Source organism: Heptranchias perlo, chromosome 18 (genome assembly GCF_035084215.1).
Source record: "Heptranchias perlo isolate sHepPer1 chromosome 18, sHepPer1.hap1, whole genome shotgun sequence".
Lineage (NCBI taxonomy): Eukaryota > Metazoa > Chordata > Chondrichthyes > Hexanchiformes > Hexanchidae > Heptranchias > Heptranchias perlo.
In genome coordinates this window covers 57,658,694-57,684,764 of record NC_090342.1, presented here as the reverse complement: position 1 = coordinate 57,684,764, position 26,071 = coordinate 57,658,694, and the positions used below count along the sequence as shown (strand labels likewise).

At 49.2% G+C, this 26,071-nt stretch overlaps 1 protein-coding gene across 2 annotated transcripts in view; it reads right to left on the bottom strand.

Moving 5' to 3' along the window:
* Window positions 1-26,071, bottom strand: part of LOC137334893 (lysine-specific demethylase 7B-like) — a 176,162-nt gene that overhangs the window by 41,465 nt on the left and 108,626 nt on the right. For both annotated transcript variants that reach the window (XM_067999963.1, XM_067999965.1), the window contains one exon: window positions 17,271-17,476. In XM_067999963.1, coding sequence (XP_067856064.1) covers window positions 17,271-17,476 — 206 coding nt within the window. The remainder of the gene's footprint in view (window positions 1-17,270; window positions 17,477-26,071) is intronic.

Genomic DNA, 26,071 nt, shown 5'->3' with positions numbered 1-26,071 from the left:
ATAAACTCAGTACCAGAGCCGACACTAAGCACAGTAAACTCAGTACCAGAGCCGACAGTCCGCACAATAAACTCAGTACCAGAGCCGACACTAAGCACAGTAAACTCAGGACCAGAGCCGACACTTCGCACAGTAAACTCAGTACCAGAGCCGACACTTCGCACAGTAAACTCAGTACCAGAGCCGACACTTCGCACAGTAAACTCAGTACCAGAGCCGACACTTCGCACAGTAAACTCAGAACCAGAGCAGACACTCCGCACAGTAAACTCAGTACCAGAGCCGACACTTCGCACAGTAAACTCAGTACCAGAGCCGACACGAAGCACAGTAAACTCAGTACCAGAGCCGACAGTCCGCACAATAAACTCAGTACCAGAGCCGACACGAAGCACAGTAAACTCAGTACCAGAGCCGACAGTCCGCACAATAAACTCAGTACCAGAGCCGACACTAAGCACAGTAAACTCAGTACCAGAGCCGACAGTCCGCACAGTAAACTCAGTACCAGAGCCGACAGTCCGCACAGTAAACTCAGTACCAGAGCCGACAGTCCGCACAGTCAACTCAGTACCAGAGCCGACACTAAGCACAGTAAACTCAGTACCAGAGCCGACACTAAGCACAGTAAACTCAGTACCAGAGCCGACACTAAGCACAGTAAACTCAGTACCAGAGACGACAGTCCGCACAGTAAACTCAGTACCAGAGCCGACAGTCCGCACAGTAAACTCAGTACCAGAGCCGACACTAAGCACAGTAAACTCAGTACCAGAGCCGACAGTCCGCACAGTAAACTCAGTACCAGAGCCGACACTAAGCACAGTAAACTCAGTACCAGAGCCGACAGTCCGCACAATAAACTCAGTACCAGAGACGACACTAAGCACAGTAAACTCAGTACCAGAGCCGACAGTCCGCACAATAAGCTCAGTACCAGAGCCGACAGTCCGCACAATAAACTCAGTACCAGAGCCGACACTAAGCACAGTAAACTCAGTACCAGAGCCGACAGTCCGCACAATAAACTCAGTACCAGAGCCGACACTAAGCACAGTAAACTCAGTACCAGAGCCGACACTTCGCACAGTAAACTCAGTACCAGAGCCGACACTTCGCACAGTAAACTCAGTACCAGAGCCGACACTTCGCACAGTAAACTCAGTACCAGAGCCGACACTTCGCACAGTAAACTCAGAACCAGAGCAGACACTCCGCACAGTAAACTCAGTACCAGAGCCGACACTTCGCACAGTAAACTCAGTACCAGAGCCGACAGTCCGCACAGTAAACTCAGTACCAGAGCCGACAGTCCGCACAGTAAACTCAGTACCAGAGCCGACACGAAGCACAGTAAACTCAGTACCAGAGCCGACAGTCCGCACAATAAACTCAGTACCAGAGCCGACACTAAGCACAGTAAACTCAGTACCAGAGCCGACAGTCCGCACAGTAAACTCAGTACCAGAGCCGACAGTCCGCACAGTAAACTCAGTACCAGAGCCGACAGTCCGCACAGTAAACTCAGTACCAGAGCCGACACTAAGCACAGTAAACTCAGTACCAGAGCCGACACTAAGCACAGTAAACCCAGTACCAGAGCCGACAGTCCGCACAGTAAACTCAGTACCAGAGCCGACACTAAGCACAGTAAACTCAGTACCAGAGCCGACAGTCCGCACAATAAACTCAGTACCAGAGCCGACACTAAGCACAGTAAACTCAGTACCAGAGCCGACACTAAGCACAGTAAACTCAGTACCAGAGCCGACAGTCCGCACAGTAAACTCAGTACCAGAGCCGACACTAAGCACAGTAAACTCAGTACCAGAGCCGACAGTCCGCACAGTAAACTCAGTACCAGAGCCGACACTAAGCACAGTAAACTCAGTACCAGAGCCGACACTAAGCACAGTAAACTCAGTACCAGAGCCGAAACTTCGCACAGTAAACTCAGTACCAGAGCCGACACTTCGCACAGTAAACCCAGTACCAGAGCCGACACTTCGCACAGTAAACTCAGAACCAGAGCCGACACTAAGCACAGTAAACTCAGTACCAGAGCCGAAACTTCGCACAGTAAACTCAGTACCAGAGCCGACACTTCGCACAGTAAACCCAGTACCAGAGCCGACACTAAGCACAGTAAACTCAGTACCAGAGCCGACAGTCCGCACAGTAAACTCAGTACCAGAGCCGACAGTCCGCACAGTAAACTCAGTACCAGAGACGACACTAAGCACAGTAAACTCAGTACCAGAGCCGACAGTCCGCACAGTAAACTCAGTACCAGAGCCGACACTAAGCACAGTAAACTCAGTACCAGAGCCGACAGTCCGCACAGTAAACTCAGTACCAGAGCCGACAGTCCGCACAGTCAACTCAGTACCAGAGCCGACACTAAGCACAGTAAACTCAGTACCAGAGCCGACAGTCCGCACAGTAAACTCAGTACCAGAGCCGACACTAAGCACAGTAAACTCAGTACCAGAGACGACAGTCCGCACAGTAAACTCAGTACCAGAGCCGACAGTCTGCACAGTAAACTCAGTACCAGAGCCGACACTAAGCACAGTAAACTCAGTACCAGAGCCGACAGTCCGCACAGTAAACTCAGTACCAGAGCCGACACTAAGCACAGTAAACTCAGTACCAGAGCCGACAGTCCGCACAATAAACTCAGTACCAGAGACGACACTAAGCACAGTAAACTCAGTACCAGAGCCGACAGTCCGCACAATAAGCTCAGTACCAGAGCCGACAGTCCGCACAATAAACTCAGTACCAGAGCCGACACTAAGCACAGTAAACTCAGTACCAGAGCCGACAGTCCGCACAATAAACTCAGTACCAGAGCCGACACTAAGCACAGTAAACTCAGTACCAGAGCCGACACTTCGCACAGTAAACTCAGTACCAGAGCCGACACTTCGCACAGTAAACTCAGTACCAGAGCCGACACTTCGCACAGTAAACTCAGTACCAGAGCCGACACTTCGCACAGTAAACTCAGAACCAGAGCAGACACTCCGCACAGTAAACTCAGTACCAGAGCCGACACTTCGCACAGTAAACTCAGTACCAGAGCCGACAGTCCGCACAGTAAACTCAGTACCAGAGCCGACAGTCCGCACAGTAAACTCAGTACCAGAGCCGACACGAAGCACAGTAAACTCAGTACCAGAGCCGACAGTCCGCACAATAAACTCAGTACCAGAGCCGACACTAAGCACAGTAAACTCAGTACCAGAGCCGACAGTCCGCACAGTAAACTCAGTACCAGAGCCGACAGTCCGCACAGTAAACTCAGTACCAGAGCCGACAGTCCGCACAGTAAACTCAGTACCAGAGCCGACACTAAGCACAGTAAACTCAGTACCAGAGCCGACACTAAGCACAGTAAACCCAGTACCAGAGCCGACAGTCCGCACAGTAAACTCAGTACCAGAGCCGACACTAAGCACAGTAAACTCAGTACCAGAGCCGACAGTCCGCACAATAAACTCAGTACCAGAGCCGACACTGAGCACAGTAAACTCAGTACCAGAGCCGACACTAAGCACAGTAAACTCAGTACCAGAGCCGACAGTCCGCACAGTAAACTCAGTACCAGAGCCGACACTAAGCACAGTAAACTCAGTACCAGAGCCGACACTAAGCACAGTAAACTCAGTACCAGAGCCGAAACTTCGCACAGTAAACTCAGTACCAGAGCCGACACTTCGCACAGTAAACCCAGTACCAGAGCCGACACTTCGCACAGTAAACTCAGAACCAGAGCCGACACTAAGCACAGTAAACTCAGTACCAGAGCCGAAACTTCGCACAGTAAACTCAGTACCAGAGCCGACACTTCGCACAGTAAACCCAGTACCAGAGCCGACACTAAGCACAGTAAACTCAGTACCAGAGCCGACAGTCCGCACAGTAAACTCAGTACCAGAGCCGACAGTCCGCACAGTAAACTCAGTACCAGAGCCGACACTAAGCACAATAAACTCAGTACCAGAGCCGACACTAAGCACAGTAAACTCAGTACCAGAGCCGACACTAAGCACAGTAAACTCAGTACCAGAGCCGACACTAAGCACAGTAAACTCAGTACCAGAGCCGACAGTCCGCACAGTAAACTCAGTACCAGAGCCGACACTAAGAACAGTAAACTCAGTACCAGAGCCGACAGTCCACGCAGTAAACTCAGTACAATCGCCGACACTAAGCACAGTAAATTCAGTACCAGAGCCGACACTAAGCACAGTAAACTCAGTACCAGAGACGACAGTCCGCACAGTAAACTCAGTACCAGAGCCGACACTAAGCACAGTAAACTCAGTACCAGAGCCAACAGTCCGCACAGTAAACTCAGTACCAGAGCCGACACTAAGCACAGTAAACCCAGTACCAGAGCCGACAGTCCGCACAATAAGCTCAGTACCAGAGCCGACAGTCCGCACAATAAACTCAGTACCAGAGACGACACTAAGCACAGTAAACTCAGTACCAGAGCCGACAGTCCGCACAATAAGCTCAGTACCAGAGCCGACAGTCCGCACAATAAACTCAGTACCAGAGCCGACACTAAGCACAGTAAACTCAGTACCAGAGCCGACAGTCCGCACAATAAACTCAGTACCAGAGCCGACACTAAGCACAGTAAACTCAGGACCAGAGCCGACACTTCGCACAGTAAACTCAGTACCAGAGCCGACACTTCGCACAGTAAACTCAGTACCAGAGCCGACACTTCGCACAGTAAACTCAGTACCAGAGCCGACACTTCGCACAGTAAACTCAGAACCAGAGCAGACACTCCGCACAGTAAACTCAGTACCAGAGCCGACACTTCGCACAGTAAACTCAGTACCAGTGCCGACACGAAGCACAGTAAACTCAGTACCAGAGCCGACAGTCCGCACAATAAACTCAGTACCAGAGCCGACACGAAGCACAGTAAACTCAGTACCAGAGCCGACAGTCCGCACAATAAACTCAGTACCAGAGCCGACACTAAGCACAGTAAACTCAGTACCAGAGCCGACAGTCCGCACAGTAAACTCAGTACCAGAGCCGACAGTCCGCACAGTAAACTCAGTACCAGAGCCGACAGTCCGCACAGTCAACTCAGTACCAGAGCCGACACTAAGCACAGTAAACTCAGTACCAGAGCCGACAGTCCGCACAGTAAACTCAGTACCAGAGCCGACACTAAGCACAGTAAACTCAGTACCAGAGACGACAGTCCGCACAGTAAACTCAGTACCAGAGCCGACAGTCCGCACAGTAAACTCAGTACCAGAGCCGACACTGAGCACAGTAAACTCAGTACCAGAGCCGACAGTCCGCACAGTAAACTCAGTACCAGAGCCGACAGTCCGCACAATAAACTCAGTACCAGAGACGACACTAAGCACAGTAAACTCAGTACCAGAGCCGACAGTCCGCACAATAAGCTCAGTACCAGAGCCGACAGTCCGCACAATAAACTCAGTACCAGAGCCGACACTAAGCACAGTAAACTCAGTACCAGAGCCGACAGTCCGCACAATAAACTCAGTACCAGAGCCGACACTAAGCACAGTAAACTCAGTACCAGAGCCGACACTTCGCACAGTAAACTCAGTACCAGAGCCGACACTTCGCACAGTAAACTCAGTACCAGAGCCGACACTTCGCACAGTAAACTCAGTACCAGAGCCGACACTTCGCACAGTAAACTCAGAACCAGAGCAGACACTCCGCACAGTAAACTCAGTACCAGAGCCGACACTTCGCACAGTAAACTCAGTACCAGAGCCGACAGTCCGCACAGTAAACTCAGTACCAGAGCCGACAGTCCGCACAGTAAACTCAGTACCAGAGCCGACACGAAGCACAGTAAACTCAGTACCAGAGCCGACAGTCCGCACAATAAACTCAGTACCAGAGCCGACACTAAGCACAGTAAACTCAGTACCAGAGCCGACAGTCCGCACAGTAAACTCAGTACCAGAGCCGACAGTCCGCACAGTAAACTCAGTACCAGAGCCGACAGTCCGCACAGTAAACTCAGTACCAGAGCCGACACTAAGCACAGTAAACCCAGTACCAGAGCCGACAGTCCGCACAGTAAACTCAGTACCAGAGCCGACACTAAGCACAGTAAACTCAGTACCAGAGCCGACAGTCCGCACAATAAACTCAGTACCAGAGCCGACACTAAGCACAGTAAACTCAGTACCAGAGCCGACACTAAGCACAGTAAACTCAGTACCAGAGCCGACAGTCCGCACAGTAAACTCAGTACCAGAGCCGACACTAAGCACAGTAAACTCAGTACCAGAGCCGACAGTCCGCACAGTAAACTCAGTACCAGAGCCGACACTAAGCACAGTAAACTCAGTACCAGAGCCGACACTAAGCACAGTAAACTCAGTACCAGAGCCGAAACTTCGCACAGTAAACTCAGTACCAGAGCCGACACTTCGCACAGTAAACCCAGTACCAGAGCCGACACTTCGCACAGTAAACTCAGAACCAGAGCCGACACTAAGCACAGTAAACTCAGTACCAGAGCCGAAACTTCGCACAGTAAACTCAGTACCAGAGCCGACACTTCGCACAGTAAACCCAGTACCAGAGCCGACACTTCGCACAGTAAACTCAGTACCAGAGCCGACACTTCGCACAGTAAACCCAGTACCAGAGCCGACACTTTGCACAGTAAACTCAGTACCAGAGCCGACACTCCGCACAGTAAACTCAGTACCAGAGCCGACAGTCCGCACAGTAAACTCAGTACCAGAGCCGACACTAAGCACAGTAAACTCAGTACCAGAGTCGACAGTCCACACAGTAAACTCAGTACCAGAGCCGACAGTCCACACAGTAAACTCAGTACCAGAGCCGACAGTCCGCACAGTAAACTCAGTACCAGAGCCGACACTTAGCACAGTAAACTCAGTACCAGAGCCGACAGTCCGCACAGTAAACTCAGTACCAGAGCCGACAGTTCACACAGTAAACTCAGTACCAGAGCCGACACTAAGCACAGTAAACTCAGTACCAGAGCCGACACTAAGCACAGTAAACTCAGTACCAGAGCTGACAGTCCGCACAGTAAACTCAGTACCAGAGCCGACACTAAGCACAGTAAACTCAGTACCAGAGCCGACACTAAGCACAGTAAACCCAGTACCAGAGCCGACAGTCCGCACAGTAAACTCAGTACCAGAGCCGACAGTCCGCACAGTAAACTCAGTACCAGAGCCGACACTAAGCACAGTAAACCCAGTACCAGAGCCGACACTAAGCACAGTAAACTCAGTACCAGAGCCGACAGTCCGCACAGTAAACTCAGTACCAGAGCCGATAGTCCGCACAGTAAACTCAGTACCAGAGCCGACACTAGGCACAATAAACTCAGTACCAGAGCCGACACTAAGCACAGTAAACTCAGTACCAGAGCCGACACTAAGCACAGTAAACTCAGTACCAGAGCCGACACTAAGCACAGTAAACTCAGTACCAGAGCTGACAGTCCGCACAGTAAACTCAGTACCAGAGCCGACAGTCCGCACAGTAAACTCAGTACCAGAGCCGACACTAAGCACAGTAAACTCAGTACCAGAGCCGACAGTCCGCACAGTAAACTCAGTACCAGAGCCGACAGTCCGCACAGTAAACTCAGTACCAGAGCCGATAGTCCGCACAGTAAACTCAGTACCAGAGCCGACACTAGGCACAATAAACTCAGTACCAGAGCCGACACTAAGCACAGTAAACTCAGTACCAGAGCCGACACTAAGCACAGTAAACTCAGTACCAGAGCCGACACTAAGCACAGTAAACTCAGTACCAGAGCTGACAGTCCGCACAGTAAACTCAGTACCAGCGCCGACAGTCCGCACAGTAAACTCAGTACCAGAGCCGACACTAAGCACAGTAAACTCAGTACCAGAGCCGACAGTCCGCACAGTAAACTCAGTACCAGAGCCGACAGTCCGCACAGTAAACTCAGTACCAGAGCCGACACTAAGCACAGTAAACTCAGTACCAGAGCCGACAGTCCACGCAGTAAACTCAGTACAATAGCCGACACTAAGCACAGTAAACTCAGTACCAGAGCCGACACTAAGCACAGTAAACTCAGTACCAGAGACGACAGTCCGCACAGTAAACTCAGTACCAGAGCCGACACTAAGCACAGTAAACTCAGTACCAGAGCCAACAGTCCGCACAGTAAACTCAGTACCAGAGCCGACACTAAGCACAGTAAACCCAGTACCAGAGCCGACAGTCCGCACAGTAAACTCAGTACCAGAGCCGACACTAAGCACAGTAAACTCAGTACCAGAGCCGACACGAAGCACAGTAAACTCAGTACCAGAGCCGACAGTCCGCACAGTAAACTCAGTACCAGAGCCGACACTAAGCACAGTAAACTCAGTACCAGAGCCGACAGTCCGCACAATAAACTCAGTACCAGAGCCGACACTAAGCACAGTAAACTCAGTACCAGAGCCGACAGTCCGCACAATAAGCTCAGTACCAGAGCCGACAGTCTGCACAATAAACTCAGTACCAGAGCCGACACTAAGCACAGTAAACTCAGTACCAGAGCCGACAGTCCGCACAGTAAACTCAGTACCAGAGCCGACAGTCCGCACAATAAGCTCAGTACCAGAGCCGACAGTCCGCACAATAAACTCAGTACCAGAACCGACACTAAGCACAGTAAACTCAGTACCAGAGCCAACAGTCCGCACAATAAACTCAGTACCAGAGCCGACACTAAGCACAGTAAACTCAGTACCAGAGCCGACACTAAGCACAGTAAACTCAGTACCAGAGCCGACACTCCGCACAGTAAACTCAGTACCAGAGCCGACAGTCCGCACAGTAAACTCAGTACCAGAGCCGACAGTCCGCACAGTAAACTCAGTACCAGAGCCGACAGTCCACACAGTAAACTCAGTACCATAGCCGACACTTCGCACAGTAAACTCAGTACCAGAGCCGACAGTCCACACAGTAAACTCAGTACCAGAGCCGACACTTCGCACAGTAAACTCAGTACCAGAGCCGACACTAAGCACAGTAAACTCAGTACCAGAGCCGACAGTCCGCACAGTAAACTCAGTACCAGAGCCGACAGTCCGCACAGTAAACTCAGTACCAGAGCCGACACTTCGCACAGTAAACTCAGTACCAGAGCCGACACTAAGCACAGTAAACTCAGTACCAGAGCCGACACTAAGCACAGTAAACTCAGTACCAGAGCCGACAGTCCGCACAGTAAACTCAGTACCCGAGCCGACAGTCCGCACAGTAAACTCAGTACCAGAGCCGACACTAAGCACAGTAAACTCAGTACCAGAGCCGACAGTCCGCACAGTAAACTCAGTACCAGAGCCGACACTAAGCACAGTAAACTCAGTACCAGAGCCGACACTAAGCACAGTAAACTCAGTACCAGAGCCGACACGAAGCACAGTAAACTCAGTACCAGAGCCGACAGTCCACACAGTAAACTCAGTACCAGAGCCAACAGTCCGCACAGTAAACTCAGTACCAGAGCCGACACTAAGCACAGTAAACTCAGTACCAGAGCCGACACTAAGCACAGTAAACTCAGTACCAGAGCCGACAGTCCGCACAGTAAACTCAGTACCAGAGCCGACAGTCCGCACAGTAAACTCAGTACCAGAGCCGACACTAAGCACAGTAAACTCAGTACCAGAGCCGACACTAAGCACAGTAAACTCAGTACCAGAGCCGACACTAAGCACAGTAAACTCAGTACCAGAGCCGACAGTCCGCACAGTAAACTCAGTACCAGAGTCGACACTAAGCACAGTAAACTCAGTACCAGAGCCGACACGAAGCACAGTAAACTCAGTACCAGAGCCGACAGTCCGCACAGTAAACTCAGTACCAGAGCCGACACTAAGCACAGTAAACTCAGTACCAGAGCCGACAGTCCGCACAATAAACTCAGTACCAGAGCCGACACTAAGCACAGTAAACTCAGTACCAGAGCCGACAGTCCGCACAATAAGCTCAGTACCAGAGCCGACAGTCCGCACAATAAACTCAGTACCAGAGCCGACACTAAGCACAGTAAACTCAGTACCAGAGCCGACAGTCCGCACAGTAAACTCAGTACCAGAGCCGACAGTCCGCACAATAAGCTCAGTACCAGAGCCGACAGTCCGCACAATAAACTCAGTACCAGAACCGACACTAAGCACAGTAAACTCAGTACCAGAGCCAACAGTCCGCACAATAAACTCAGTACCAGAGCCGACACTAAGCACAGTAAACTCAGTACCAGAGCCGACACTAAGCACAGTAAACTCAGTACCAGAGCCGACACTCCGCACAGTAAACTCAGTACCAGAGCCGACAGTCCGCACAGTAAACTCAGTACCAGAGCCGACAGTCCGCACAGTAAACTCAGTACCAGAGCCGACAGTCCACACAGTAAACTCAGTACCATAGCCGACACTTCGCACAGTAAACTCAGTACCAGAGCCGACAGTCCACACAGTAAACTCAGTACCAGAGCCGACAGTCCGCACAGTAAACTCAGTACCAGAGCCGACACTAAGCACAGTAAACTCAGTACCAGAGCCGACAGTCCGCACAGTAAACTCAGTACCAGAGCCGACAGTCCACACAGTAAACTCAGTACCAGAGCCGACACTAAGCACAGTAAACTCAGTACCAGAGCCGACACGAAGCACAGTAAACTCAGTACCAGAGCCGACAGTCCACACAGTAAACTCAGTACCAGAGCCAACAGTCCGCACAGTAAACTCAGTACCAGAGCCGACACTAAGCACAGTAAACTCAGTACCAGAGCCGACACTAAGCACAGTAAACTCAGTACCAGAGCCGACAGTCCGCACAGTAAACTCAGTACCAGAGCCGACAGTCCGCACAGTAAACTCAGTACCAGAGCCGACACTAAGCACAGTAAACTCAGTACCAGAGCCGACAGTCTGCACAGTAAACTCAGTACCAGAGCCGACAGTCCGCACAGTAAACTCAGTACCAGAGCCGACACTAAGCACAGTAAACTCAGTACCAGAGCCGACACTAAGCACAGTAAACTCAGTACCAGAGCCGACAGTCCGCACAGTAAACTCAGTACCAGAGTCGACAGTCCACACAGTAAACTCAGTACCAGAGTCGACAGTCCACACAGTAAACTCAGTACCAGAGCCGACACTTCGCACAGTAAACTCAGAACCAGAGCCGACACTAAGCACAGTAAACTCAGTACCAGAGCCGACAGTCCGCACAGTAAACTCAGTACCAGAGCCGACACTAAGCACAGTAAACTCAGTACCAGAGCCGACACTCAGCACAGTAAACTCAGTACCAGAGCAGACAGTCCGCACAGTAAACTCAGTACCATAGCCGACACTAAGCACAGTAAACTCAGTACCAGAGCCGACAGTCCACACAGTAAACTCAGTACCAGAGCCGACAGTCCGCACAGTAAACTCAGTACCAGAGCCGACAGTCCGCACAGTAAACTCAGTACCAGAGCCGACACTTCGCACAGTAAACTCAGTACCAGAGCCGACAGTCCGCACAGTAAACTCAGTTCCAGAGCCGACAGTCCACACAGTAAACTCAGTACCAGAGCCGACAGTCCGCACAGTAAACTCAGTACCAGAGCCGACACTCCGCACAGTAAACTCAGTACCAGAGCCGACACTTCGCACAGTAAACTCAGTACCAGAGCCGACACTTCGCACAGTAAACTCAGTACCAGAGCCGACACTTCGCACAGTAAACTCAGTACCAGAGCCGACAGTCCGCACAGTAAACTCAGTACCAGAGCCGACACTAAGCACAGTAAACTCAGTACCAGAGCCGACACTAAGCACAGTAAACTCAGTACCAGAGCCGACACTTCGCACAGTAAACTCAGTACTAGAGCTGACAGTCCACACAATAAATGCAGAAACAGAACCTACACACCGCACACTAAATTCGGGACTGGAACCTACAGCCCGCACACTAAATACAGGACGGGAACCGACAGCCCTAACAGTGAATACAGAACCGGAACCTATAGTCTGTACACTGAATACAGAGCCTGATCGTACAGTCCTCACAGTAAATACAGGACCGGAAACTACAGTCAGTACAACAAATACAGGCTCGGGACCCACCCTCCTCAGCTGTACCACCCTCCCTTCCTCTGCCCCTTCCCAACAAGTACCTCCCCTCCCCCCCTACCCTCTTCCCAACCAGCACTCCCCTCCCCCCTCTATCCCCTTCCCAACCAGTACTCCCCTCACCCCTCTACCTTCCCAACCAGTACCTATCCTCCCCCTTCGACCCCCTTCCCAACCAGTACCTTCCCTCCACCCTCAACCCCCTTCCTAACCAATATCTCCCTTCCCATCTCTATCCCCCTCTTCCCCATTCCCAACTAGTATTAGGCTGGGTATTCTGCGGCGAGTGACTCACCTCCTGACTCCCCAAAGCCTTTCCACCATCTACAAGGCACAAGTCAGGAGTGTGATGGAATACTCTCCACTTGCCTGGATGAGTGCAGCTCCAACAACACTCAAGAAGCTCAACACCATCCACGATAAAGCAGCCCGCTTAATCGGCACCCCATCCACCACCCTAAACATTCACTCCCTTCACCACTGGCGCACTGTGGCTGCAGTGTGTACGATCCACAGGATCCACTGCAGCAATTCGCCAAGGCTTCTTCGACAGCACCTCCCAAACCCGCGACCTCTACCACCTAGAAGGACAAGGGCAGCAGGTACATGTGAACAACACCACCTGCACGTTCCCCTCCAAGTCACACACCATTCTGACTTGGAAATATATCGCCGTTCCTTCATCGTCGCTGGGTCAAAATCCTGGAACTCCCTTCCTAACAGCACTGTGGGAGAACCTTCACCACACAGACTGCAGCGGTTCAAGAAGGCGGCTCACCACCACCTTCTCAAGGGCAATAAATGCCGGCCTCGCCAGCGACGCCCACATCCCATGAACGAATAAAAAAAAACTAGCATCTCCCCTCCCCACCTCTACCATCTCCGCAACTAGTATCTCCCCAGTCCATATCTGCTCCCCTCCCCAACCAGTAACTCCCACCCCATCTCTACTCCCTTCCCAACCAGTATCTCCCCTCCCCTGCCCAACCAGCACCACCCACCCCACCTCTAACCCCCTTCTCAATTAGTACCTACCCTCCCAACCAGTACCTCCTCTCCACCCTACCTCTACCCCACTCCCCAACCAGTACCTCCCCTCCCCACCTCTTCCCAACCAGTACCTATTCTCCCTCCCTCTACCCCCCTCCCGAACCAGTGCTGCCCTCCCCACCTTTGCAACCCTCCAGTCTTCTACCCCACCCCAACCAGTAACTACCCTACCCCCTCTAATCCCCTCCCCAATCAATACTCCCTTCCCAACCAGTACCTCCCCTCCCTCTATACCCACCCTCCCCTCCTCTACCCTTCCCCAACTGTTCCTCCTTCCCAAATAGTACCTCCCCCCCCAACTCTACCCCCCTTGCTAACTTCCAACCCCTCCCCACAGTACCTGCCCTCCCCACTTCTATCCCCTCCCCAACCAGGATTTGGTATGATACAAGACCTGCATATACTCCTGAAGGGCAAGAGCTCTATGTATGTAATGAAATAACCTTAGTCAATAAAGGAAGTGAGAGATAATATAAGGCTAAAGAAAGGGCTTATATGCAGGTAAAGAACAATAGAGATCCCGGGGACGGGGAGAGATATAAGGAACAGCAAAGGGATATAAAGAAAGTGGTAAGAGCTGCAAAAAGGGAATACGGGGAAAAGCTTGAGAGGAATATCAAGGACAACACTAAAGGTTTTTACAAGTATATTAAGAGAAAGAGGGTGGTTAAAAATAATGTGGGCCCCTTCATGACAGACGCAGGCGGTACTGTAATTGGGAATCAGGAAATGGCTGATTGTCAAATAATTACTTTGTATCGGTCTTCACAGTGGAGGATGAGGATAAAGTACAAGAGATACAAGGAAAAATAAAAATAAATCAAGGGGAGGATCTTACTAGACTTCATAAAAGTTTTAAAAATGGTAATGGGAAAGATAATGAGACTGAAGATTAATAAATCTCCAAGACCCGATGGTTTCCATCCCAGGGTATTAGAAGTGGGTGAGGAAATTGCAGATTCTTTAATCATGATCTTCCAAAACTCTCTTGATTCAGGATTGCAAAATAGCCAATGTCACTCATAGGAACATAACAACAGAAGCAGGCCAATTAGCCCTTCCAGCCTATTCCTCCATTCATGGCTGATTTGTGACCTAACTCCATATACCCGCCTTAGCCACGTATCCCTTAATACCTTTGGTTAACAAAAATCTATCCATCTCAGATTTAAAATTGAGCTAGCATCAACTGCTGTTTACGGAAGAGAGTTACAAACTTCTACCACCCTTTGTGTGTAGAAGTGTTTCCCAACTTCACGCCTAATTTATAGGCTAGATCCCCTAGTCCTAGACTCCCCAACCAGCGGAAATAGTTTATCTCTATATACCCTCTCAGTTCCCCTTAATATCTTGAAAACGTCGATCAAATCACCCCTTATTTTCTGTACCTGTCCGTGACATTTTAATGATTATGTACGTAGACCCCTAAGTCTCTTTGGACCTCCACTGTTTCGAGCTTTTCACCATTTAGAAAGTACTCTGATCTTTCCTTTATGGTCCAAAGTGGATGACCTCACACTTGCCTACATTGAAATCCATTAGCCACAGTTTTGCCCATTCACTTTATTAATATCTCTCTCTAACTTTGTGCTTCCATCTACACTGCTTACAAAGCTGCCTATCTTTGCGTCATCGGCAAACTTAGATATGTGGCTCTCTATCCCGTCATCTAAATAGTTAATAAATACAGTGAATAGTTGAGGCCCCATCACAGATCCCTGTGGGACACCACTGGTCACATCCTGCCAATTTGAGTACCTGCCCATTATCCCTACTCTCTGTCTCCTGTCGCTCAACCAATTTCCTAACCAGGTCAATAATTTGCCCTCAATTCCATGAGCTACAACTTTAGCTGACAGATTCTTACTAATGCTTTCTGGAAGTCCATATAGACATTCCCCTGTCCGCTATTTTAGTCACTTCTTCAAAAAATTCAATCGGTTCATCAGGCATGACCTACCCTTTACAAATCCATGCTGGCTCTCTCTGATCAGCTGAAAATTTTCACGGTGTTCAGTCACTCTATCCTTAATTATAGACTCTAGTAATTTCCCAACAGATGTCAGGCTAACTGGTCTATAATTCCCTAGTTTCACTCTCTCAGAGTGACACCTGCAATTTTCAAATCTAAAGGAACGGTTCCTGAATCAAGAGAACTTTGGAAGATTATAGTTAGGGCATCTGCAATGTTCTCACCTACTTCCTTTAAAACCCTGGGATGGAAACCATCTGGTCCTGGGGATTTGTCACTCTTTAGTGCCATTACTTTCTTCATTACTGTTAATTCGCTTATGTTAATTATGGTGAGTCCATACCCCAAAATTAGTTTCCTTGGGGTGTCCAGCATGCCTCCACTGTAAATATTTAAGAAGGGTGGGAGGGAGAAACCATGAAATTATAGACCTATTAGTCTAACGTCAGTTGTGGGGAAGTTACTAGAATCTGTTATTGGGGACAGAGCGACTGAGCACTTGGACAAACATGAACTGATCAGAGAGCGCCAGCATAGATTTATAAAGGGTAAGTCATGTCTCACGAACCTGGTTGAATTTTTTGAGAAGGTAACAAACGTGATAGATAAGGGAGTGTCCATGGATGTTATTCATGTGGACTTCCGGAATGCATTTGATAACGTTCCACATAAAAGACTGTTAACAAAAATGAGAGTGCATGGAATTGGAGGCAACCTATTGACATGGGAATTGGTCAGGAGGTAGGAGACAGAGAATAGGGATAATGGGTATGTACTCAAATTGGCAGGATATGACTAGTGGTGTCCCTCAGGGATCTGTACTGGGGCCTCAGCTTTTCATTATATTTATAAATGACTTAAGTTTACTGACGACATCAAGTTAGGTAGCACGGTAAAAAGTGTAGATGGGAGCAGAAAGTTGCAATGGGACATTGATAGATTAAGTGAGTGGGCAAAACCGTGTCAGATGGAGTTCAATGTGGGGAAGTCTGAGGCCATCCTCTTTGGACCCAACAAAGATAGATCAGAGTATTTTATAAATGGTGAGAAGCTAGGAACTGTGGAGGAGCAGAGAGATTTAGGGATTCAAGTACAGAAATCACTAAAAGCTTGTGGACAAGTATAAAAAATAATTTAAAAGGTTGATAGAATGTTGGCCTTTATCTCAAGAGGGCTGGAATACAAAGGGGTGTTAGAGTTTATATAAAGCTCTGGTTAGACCCCATCTGGAGACTGTGTTCAGTTCTGGGCTCCGCACCTCAGGAAGGATATACTGGCTTTGGAGGCTGCAGCGCAGATTCACCAGAATGCTAAAATGGTTAAACGATGAGGACAGGTTACACATACTAGGCTTGTATTCCCTTAAATATAGAAGATTAAGGGGTGATCTAATTGAGGTGTTTAAGATGATTAAAGGATTTGATAGGGTAGATAGAGAGAAACTATTTCCTCTGGTGGGGGAGCCCAGAACAAGGGGGTACGACCTTAAAATTAGAGCTAGGCCATTCAGGGTGATGTCAGGAAGCACTTCCTTACACAAAGGGGAGTGGAAATCTGGAACTCTTTCTCCCCCCACCCCCCCCAAAAAAATCTGTTGAGGCTGGGGGTCAATTGAAAATTTCAAAACTGAGATTGATAGATTTTTGTTAGGTACGGGTATTAAGGGTTACGGAACCAAGGCCGGTAAATGGAGTTGAGATACAGATCAGCCATGATCTAATTGAATGGCGGAACAGGCTCGAGGGGCTGAATGACCTCCTCCTGTTCCTATGTTTCTTCCTATGTTCCTAGTATCTCCCCACCTTTATCCCCTTCCCAATTAATACCTCCCCTCCCCACCAGTACTTCCTTCCCCACGTCTAACGCCCCCCCCCACCCCACTGCCTCTACCCGCTCCACGCCACTCCCCACCTCCCTTCTTTTGGTATTGAGCAGACACTGGTCCACCGTCTGAAGTCCTGTGGAATTGCAAGGTTTCAAGTCCACAATCCTCCTGAAAAGCAGGGTTTCCCTACAATGCCTTCTGTTATCATCCATCTTCCCGAGTACATGTATAAACACACTGAAATACCCACCACACTCTGATGCCCTGGAACATGGGCTCAGCTCTCCTTTCTCTCTCCTATTAGTTCTTATGTCTTGATGTGACCTGGGGAGGTTCCTTTTATCCATGCTGTCGCTATTCTTTCTTGGGCTGTTGCGAAGGTCTGAGTACTGCAGGGCTGCCATTGATAGCATGCCCTGAATGGCCTCTGCTGTGCTCGGAGATGGTGGCCGTTCCCTGAAATGCAGCAAGGAAAATTGTTGGCCATAGGTATTGTTTTCTCTTTGCAATCACCCATTTCCCCAAATGCGGCTTTACAACCAAAGTGAGTGGACAACCTGTCCCACCTCCAAGATTAAGGTCACTGTTGATCTTGATTTGGATGCTAGGGGTTGCTATGGTGAGGCAGGTGGGTCCACTCCCTTCAGGGAGTGCCTTGGCTTAGGACTAAGTTCCACAACCCAGCTGACATCAGCAATACATTATTCCAGAATGAGGAACATAAGAACAAGAGTAGGCCATTCAGTCCCCATTCAATTTCAAAGCTCGCACATGATACGAAACTCGGAAATGTAGTAAACAGTGAAAAGGATAGTAACAGACTTCAGGAGGACATAGACAGACTGGTGAAATGGGTGGACACATGGCAGTTGAAATTTAACGCAGAGAAGTATAAGGTGATGCATTTTTGCATGAGGAGAGGTAATATAAACTGAATGGTACAATTTTAAAGGGGGTGCAGGAACAGAGAGACCTGGGAGTATATGTACACAAATCTTTGAAGGTGGCAGGACAAATTGCGAAGGCTGTATAAACAGATGCAAAAGTACAAAAGCAAGGAAGTTATGTTAAACCTTTATAAAAAAAAACTAGTTAGGCCCCAGGTGGATTATGGGTGCAGTAGAGATTTACTGGAATGGTACTAGGGATGAGGGACTTCAGTTACGTGGATAGACTGGAGAAGCTGGGACTGTTCTCCTTAGAACAGAGAAGGTTAAGGGGAATTGATAGGGGTGTTCAAAATTATAGAAAATAGGGGTAGGAGTAGGCCATTCGCCCTTCGAGCCTGCTCCGCCATTCAATATGATCATGGCTGATCCAAAGGGGTTTTGATAGAGTAAATAAGGAGAAACTATTTCCAGTGGCAGAAGAAGGGTCGGTAACCAGAGGACACAGATTTAAGGCAATTGGCAAAAGAACCAGAGGGAAGATGGGGAATTTTTTAATGCAGCGAGTTGTTATGATCTGGAACGCACTGCCTGAAAGGATGGTGGAAGCAAATTCAATAATAACTTTCAAAAAGGAATTGGATAAATATTTGAAGGGGAAAAATTCACAGGGCTATGGGACTAATTGGACAGCTCTTTCAAAGCGCCGGCACAGGCATGATGGGATGAATGGCCTTCTTTTGTGCTGTATCATTCTATGATCCTATGAATTAGATCATGGTTGATCTGCACCTCAACTCTACTTACCCATCTTTGTTCCATATCCCTTCATACCCTTACCTCATAAAACTCTTATCTATTTCAGCAGTGAAAATTCAGTTGACCCACTACCCACAGTCTTTTGGCGGAGAGAGTTCGGGATTTCCACTACTCTGTGTGAAAATGTGCTTCCTGATTTCACTCCTAAATGGCAAGCTCTAATTTTAAGATTGTGCCCCATTGTTCTGGATTCCCCACCAGAGGAAATAGTTTCTCTGCATCTACCCTACCTTACCTTACCTAAGAAAGGATATACTTGCCACAGAGGGAGTGCAGCGAAGATTCACCAGACTGATCCCTGGGATGGTAGGACTGTCGTATGAAGAGAGATTGAGTCGACTCGGCCTGTATTCTCTCGAGTTTAGAAGAATGAGAGGGCATCTCATTGAAACACATAAAATTCTGACAGGGCTAGACAGACTGGATGCAGGGAGGATGTTTCCCCTGGCTGGGGGGTCCAGAATGAGGGGTCACAGTCTCAGGATACGGGGTAGGACATTCAGGACTGAGATGAGGAGAAATTTCTTCACTCAGAGGGTGGTGAACCTGTGGAATTCTCTACCACAGAAGGCTGTGGAGGCCAAGTCACTGAATATATTTAAGAAGGAGCTAGATAGATTTCTAGACACAAAAAGGCATCAAGGGGTATGGGGAGAGAGCAGGAATATGGTGTTGAGGTACAGGATCAGCTATGATCATATTAAATGGCGGAGCAGGCTCGAAGGGCCAAATGGCCTACTGCTGCTCCTATTTTCTATGTTTCTATGTTTACTCTATCAAATCATTTAATCATTTTAAATACCTCAATTAGATCACACCTCAACCTTCAAAACTCAAGGAAATACAAGCCTAGTCTATGGAACCTGTGCTCATAATTTAACCCTTTAAGCCCTGGTATCATTCTGGTGACTCTGTGTTGTATACCCTCCAAGGCCAATATATCCTTCCTGAGATGCAGTGCCCAGAACTGAACGCAGTACTCCAGGTGAGGTCTGACCGAGGCTCTGTACAACTGAAGTATAATTTCTACCCCTTTGCATTCCAGCCCTCTTGAGGTAAAGGTCAACATTCTATTAGCATTTTTATTACTTTTTGCACCTGTCCTCTAGTTTTTAGTGATTTGTGTACTTGAACTCCTAAATTTATCTACTTCTCCGCAGTTCTTAATCTTTTACCATTGAGAAAATATTCCGATTTGTCTTTCTTGGATCCAAGGTGGATGACTTCACACGTTCCCACAGTGATCTCCATCAGTATTGCCCACTTACTAATTCTGTCAATGTCCCTTTGTAATTTCCTGCTCCCATCCACACAACTTACTGTGCTTCCCAACCTAGTCTCATTTTTTTTAAATTCGTTCATGGGATGTGCGGGTCGCTGGCAAGGCCATCATTTATTGCCCATCCCTAATTGCCCTTAAGAAGGTGGTGGTGAGCCGCCTTCTTGAACCACTGCAGTCCGTGTGGTGAAGGTTCTCCCACAGTGCTGTTAGGAAGGGAGTTCCAGGATTTTGACCCAGCGACGATGAAGGGACAGCAATATATTTCCAAGTCGGGATGGTGTGTGACTTGGAGGGGAACGTGCAGGTGGTGTTGTTCCCATGTGCCTGCTGCCCTTGTCCTTCTAGGTGGTAGAGGCCACGGGTTTGGGAGGTGCTGTCGAAGAAGCCTTGGCGAATTGCTGCAGTGCATCCTGTGGATGGTACACAATGCAGCCACTGTGCGCTGATGGTGAAGGGAGTGAATGTTTAGGGTGGTGGATGGGGTGCCAATCAAGCGGGCTGCTTTGTCCTGGATGGTGTCGAGTTTCTTGAGTATTGTTGGAGCTGCACTCATCCAGGCAAGTGGAGAGTATTCCATCACACTCCTGACTTGTGCCTTGTAGATGGTGGAAAGGCTTTGTGGAGTCAGAAGGCGAGTCACTTGCCGCAGAATATCCAGCCTCTGACCTGCTCTTGTAGCCACAGTATTTATGTGGTTGGTCACGTTAAGTTTCTGGTCAATGGTGACCCCCAGGATGTTGATGGTGGGGGATTCGGCGATGGTAATGCTGTTGAATGTCAAGGCGAGGCAGTTAGACTCTCTCTTGTTGGAGATGGTCATTGCCTGGCACTTATCTGGCACGAATATTACTTGCCACTTATCCACCCAAGCCTGGATATTGTACAGGTCTTGCTGCATGCGGGCTCGGACTGCTTCATTATCTGAGGAGTTGCGAATGGAACTGAATACTGTGCAATCATCAGTGAACATCGCTATTTCTGATCTTATGAAGGAGGGAAGGTCATTGATGAAGTAGCTGAAGATGGTTGGGCCAAGCACACTGCCCTGAGGAACTCCTGCAGCAAAGTCCTGGGGCTGAGATGATTGGCCTCCAACAACCACTACCATCTTCCTTTGTGCTAGGTATGATTCCAGCCACTGGAGAGTTTTCCCCCTGATTCCCATTGACTTCAATTTTACTAGGACTCCTTGGTGCCACACTCGGTCAAATGCTGCCTTGATGCCATGGGCAGTCACTCTCACCTCACCTCTGGAATTCAGCTCTCATCCATGTTTGGACCAAGGCTGTAATGAGGTCTGGAGCCGAGTGATCCTGGCGGAACCCAAACTGAACATCGGTGAGCAGGTTATTGGTGAGTAAGTGCCGCTTGATAGCACTGTCGACAACACCTTCCATCACTTTGCTGATGATTGAGAGTAAACTGTTGGGGCGGTAATTGGCCGGATTGGATTTGTCCTGCTTTTTGTGGACAGGACATAACTGGGCAATTTTCCACATTGTCAGGTAGATGCCAGTGTTGTAGCTGTGCTGGAATAGTTTGGTTAGAGGCTAGTTCTGAGCACAAGTCTTCAGCACTACAGCCGAGATATTGTCAGGGTCCCTAACCTTTGTTGTACCCAGTGCACTCAGCCGTTTCTTGATATCACGTGGAGTGAATCAAATTGGCTGAAGACTGGCTTCTGTGATGGTGGGGATATCGGGAGGAGGCCGAGATGGATCATCCACTCGGCACTTCTGGCTGAAGATGGGAAGATGGTTGCAAAGGCTTCAGCCTTGTCTTTTGCACTCACGAGCTGGACTCCGCCATCATTGAGGATGGGGATGTTCACAGAGTTTCCTCCTCCCATTAGTTGTTTAATTGTCCACTACCATTTACGATTGGATGAGGCCGGACTGCAGAGCCGTGATCTGATCCGTTGGTTGTGGAATCGCTTAGCTCTGGCTATAGCATGTTGTTTCCGCTGTTTAGCATGCATGTAGTCCTGTGTTGTAGCTTCACCAGGTTGGCACCTCATTTTTCGGTACGCCTGGTGCTGCTCCTGGCATGCTCTTCTACACTCCTCATTGATCCAGGATTGATCCCCTGGCTTGTTGGTAATGGTAGAGTGAGGAATATGCCGGGCCATGAGGTTACAGATTGTGCTGGAATACAGTTCTTCTGCTGCTGATGGCCCACAGCGCCTCATGGATGCCCAGTTTTGAGCTGCTAGATCCATTCTGAATCTATCCCATTTAGCACGGTGGTAGTGCTGCACAACACGTTGGATGGTATTCTCAGTGTGAAATCGGGACTTCGTCTCCACAAGGACTATGCGGTGGTCACTCCTACCAATATGGTCATGGACAGATGCATCTGCGACAGGTAGATTGGTGAGGACGAGGTCAAGGTAAAGTAGGTTTTTCCCTCGTGTTGGTTCGCTCACACCTGCTGCAGGCCCAGTCTGGCATCTATGTCCTTCAGAACTTGGCCTGCTCGGTCAGTAGTGGTGCTACCGAGCCACTCTTGGTGATGGATATTGAAGTCTCCCACCCAGAGTACATTCTGTGCCCTTGCTACCCTCAGTGCTTCCTCCAAGTGGTGCTCAACATGGAGGAGGACTGATTCATCAGCTGAGGGAGGTTGGTGGATCGTAATCAGCAGGAGGTTTCCTTGCCCATGTTTGACCTGATGCCATGATATTTTATGGGGTCCAGAGTCAGCGTTGAGGACTCCCAGGGCCACTCCCTCCTGACTGTATATCACTGTATCGCCACCTCTGGTGGGTCTGTCCTGCCGGTGGGACAGGACATACCCAGGGATGGTGATAGAAGAGTCTGGGACATTGGCTGAAAGGTATGATTCTGTGAGTATGGCTATGTCAGGCTGTTGCTTGACTTGTCTGTGGGACAGCTCTTTGGCACAAGTCCCCAGATGTTAGGGAGGAGGACTTTACAGGGTCGACTGGGCTCGGTTTGCCTTTGTCGTGTCCAGTGTCTATGGACCCTGACAATCTGCGCTACACCCCTTTCAAGGCCAATCGATCCTTCCTGAGGTGCGGTCTCCAGATGGAGTCCAACCAGAGCTTTATACAATTGAAGCATCACTTCCTCTCCTTTGTATTCAGTTATTCCTTGCATTTTAGTCATGTGCATACTAGACACCCAATCCCTTTGCTCCTCCACAGTTCCGAGTCGTTCACCAACAAACAAATAGTTATTTGGGTAATTGTCCCCATTCTGCCTGTATGCCCTGATGGTGTTTATGAACTTGATGACCTGTCATACTTTTGGTTGCTCATGTTCTATACATTGCTGTGCAAGCAATTTAATGGGTTTTTATTTTTTTTTTAAATCACACCTGCTTTAATTTTAACAGGTATTAAAACTGAACATTTACCTGGATAGGCTAGTGCAAACTAGCGGATGGCATTCACTTAGGCGAGTGATCTAAGATACCGGACTAGATCAGTTCCAAAGACCTCTCTCTACACTCCAGTTCAGGTAAATACAGCTCTCCTTCAATCCAGGTCAACTACAACACAAATTTCCCAACACTCCAGGTCAGTTATAGTACAATTCCCCTACAATATAGGTCAGGTACACTACAGCTCCCACAACAACAACAACAACAACAACAACTCACATTTATATAGCACCTTTAACATGGTAAAACCTTCCAAAGTTCTTCACAGGAGTGTAATCAAACAAAATTTGACACCAAGCCACATAAGGAGATATTAGTAAAGCTTGGTCAAAGAGGTAGGTTTTAAGGAGCATCTTAAAGGAAGAGAGAGAGGCGGAGAGGCAGAGAGGTTTAGGGAGGGAATGCCAGAGCTTAGGGCCTAGGCAGCTGAAGGCACGGCCACCAATGGTGGAGTGATTAAAATGAGGGATGCGCAAGAGGCCAGAATTGGAGGAGTGCAGAGATCACGGAGGGTTGTAGGGCTGGAGGAGGTTACAGAGGTAGGGAGGGGTGAGGCCATAGAGGGATTTGAAAACAAGGATGAGATTTTTAAAATCGAGGTGTTCCTGGACCAGGAGCCAATGTAAGTCAGTGAGCACAGGGGGGATGGGGGAATGGGACTTGGTGCAAGTTAGGATACGGGCAGCAGAGTTTTGGATGAGCTCAAGTTTATGGAGGGTGGAGAATGGGAGGCCGGCCAGGAGAGCACTGGAATAGTCAAGTCTACAGGTAACAAAGGCATGGATGAGGGTTTCAGCAGCAGATGAGCTGAGGCAGGGACGGAGACAAGCGATATTACGGAGGTGGAAGTAGGTGGTCTTGGCGATGGACCAGATAAGTAGTCGGAAGCTCATCTCAGGTCCAAATAGGACGCCAAGGTTGCGATCGATCTGGTTCAGCCTCAGACAGTGGCCACGGAGAGGGATAGAGTCGGTGGCTAGGGAACGGAGTTTGCGGCGGGGACAGAAGACAATGGGTTCGATTTTCCCAATATTTAGTTGGAAGAAATTTCTGCTCATCTTGTACTGGATGTTGGACAAGCAGCGTGACAAATCAGAGACAGTGGAGGGGTCGAGGGAGGTGGTGGTGAGATATGGCTGGTGTCGTCAGCGTACATATGGAACCTGCCGTGTTTTCGGATGATGTCGCCGAGGGGCAGTGTGTAGATGAGAAATAGGAGGGGACAAGGATAGATCCTTGGGGGACTCCAGAGGTAACGTTGCGGGTGTGGGAAGAGAAGCCATTGCAGTTGATTCTCTGGTTACGACTGGATAGATAGGAATGGAACCAGGTGAGCGCAGTCCCACCCAGCTGGACGACGGAGGAGAGGCGTTGGAGGAGGATGGTGTGGTCAACCGTGTCAAAGGCTGCAGACAGGTGGAGAAGGATGAGGAGGGATAGGTTACCATGGTCACAGTCACATCGGATGTCATTTGTGATTTTGATAACGATTGTTTCAGTACAGAGGCAGGGGCGGAAACCTGATTGGAGGGATTCAAAGGTGCAGTTACAGGAAAGATGGGCACGGATTTGGGAGGTGACAATACATTGAAGGACTTTGGGGAGGAAAATGAGGTTGGAGATGGGGCGCTAGTTTGCAAGGACAGAGGGGACAAGGGTGCGTCTTTTGAGGGGGGTGATGATGATGGCAGATTTGAAGGGGGGGTGGGGGAGAGGCAGTAGCTGAGGAGAGAGAACCGTTAACAATATCAGCTAACATGGGGACCAGGAAGGGAAGTTGGGTGGTCAGCAGTTTGGTGGGAATAGGGTCGAGGGAGCAGGAGGTGGGTCTCATGGTCAAGGTGAGCTCAGTGAGGGCATGAGAGGAGATAGGAGAGAAACTGGAGAAAGATGTGAGTTCAGGGCTAGGGCCGAGGGGAACCTTAGGGGAAGTTTGGCTCAGTGGGCTAGGGGAAGGGAGGGAAGTGGCAGAGGCAGCTGAACGGATGGTCTTAATCTTAGTGACAAAGAAGTCCCTGAGCTCCTCGCACTTGGAGGAAAGGGTGGAGGGAGCAGGGGAGAGGGATTTAAGAAAAGCTGTAGTGAAGAGAAGCCAGGGATACCTTTACATTCCAGCATGATCCTGGAATAGTGAGCAGTTTTGACAGAGGAGAGCTGGACCCGATACTGCTTTATGTGGTCCAGCCAGATCGGGCGATGAATGGCGAAACCAACTGTCCGCCATAAATGTTCAAGACTGTGTCCCTTGGACTTAAGGGAGCGGAGATAAGGGCCGTACCAGGGAATGACCAGGGTGAAAGTGTGTAATGGTTTTAATGGGGACAAGGGCATCAAAGGTGAAGGTGAGAGTGTGATTGAGCAGATCGATAGCTACAGAAATGGAGGGCCAAAGGCTAGACAGTTGGGAATTTGAAAGTGGAGTTATAAGTGACTTGGGGGAAGAGTTTTTTTTCCCATGGGCGGACACAGAAGGAAGTGGGGTTGGGAGGGGGAAGGGGGATGTGAGTGGAGCGGGATACAACACAGTTCTGCCTACACTCCAGGTCAGGTACAGCACAAGTACCCCTTCAGTACAGGTCAGATATAGCACAGTTCCCTCAATAGTGCAGGTCAGGTACAGTACAACTCCTCCTACACTCCAGGTCAGGTACAGTACAA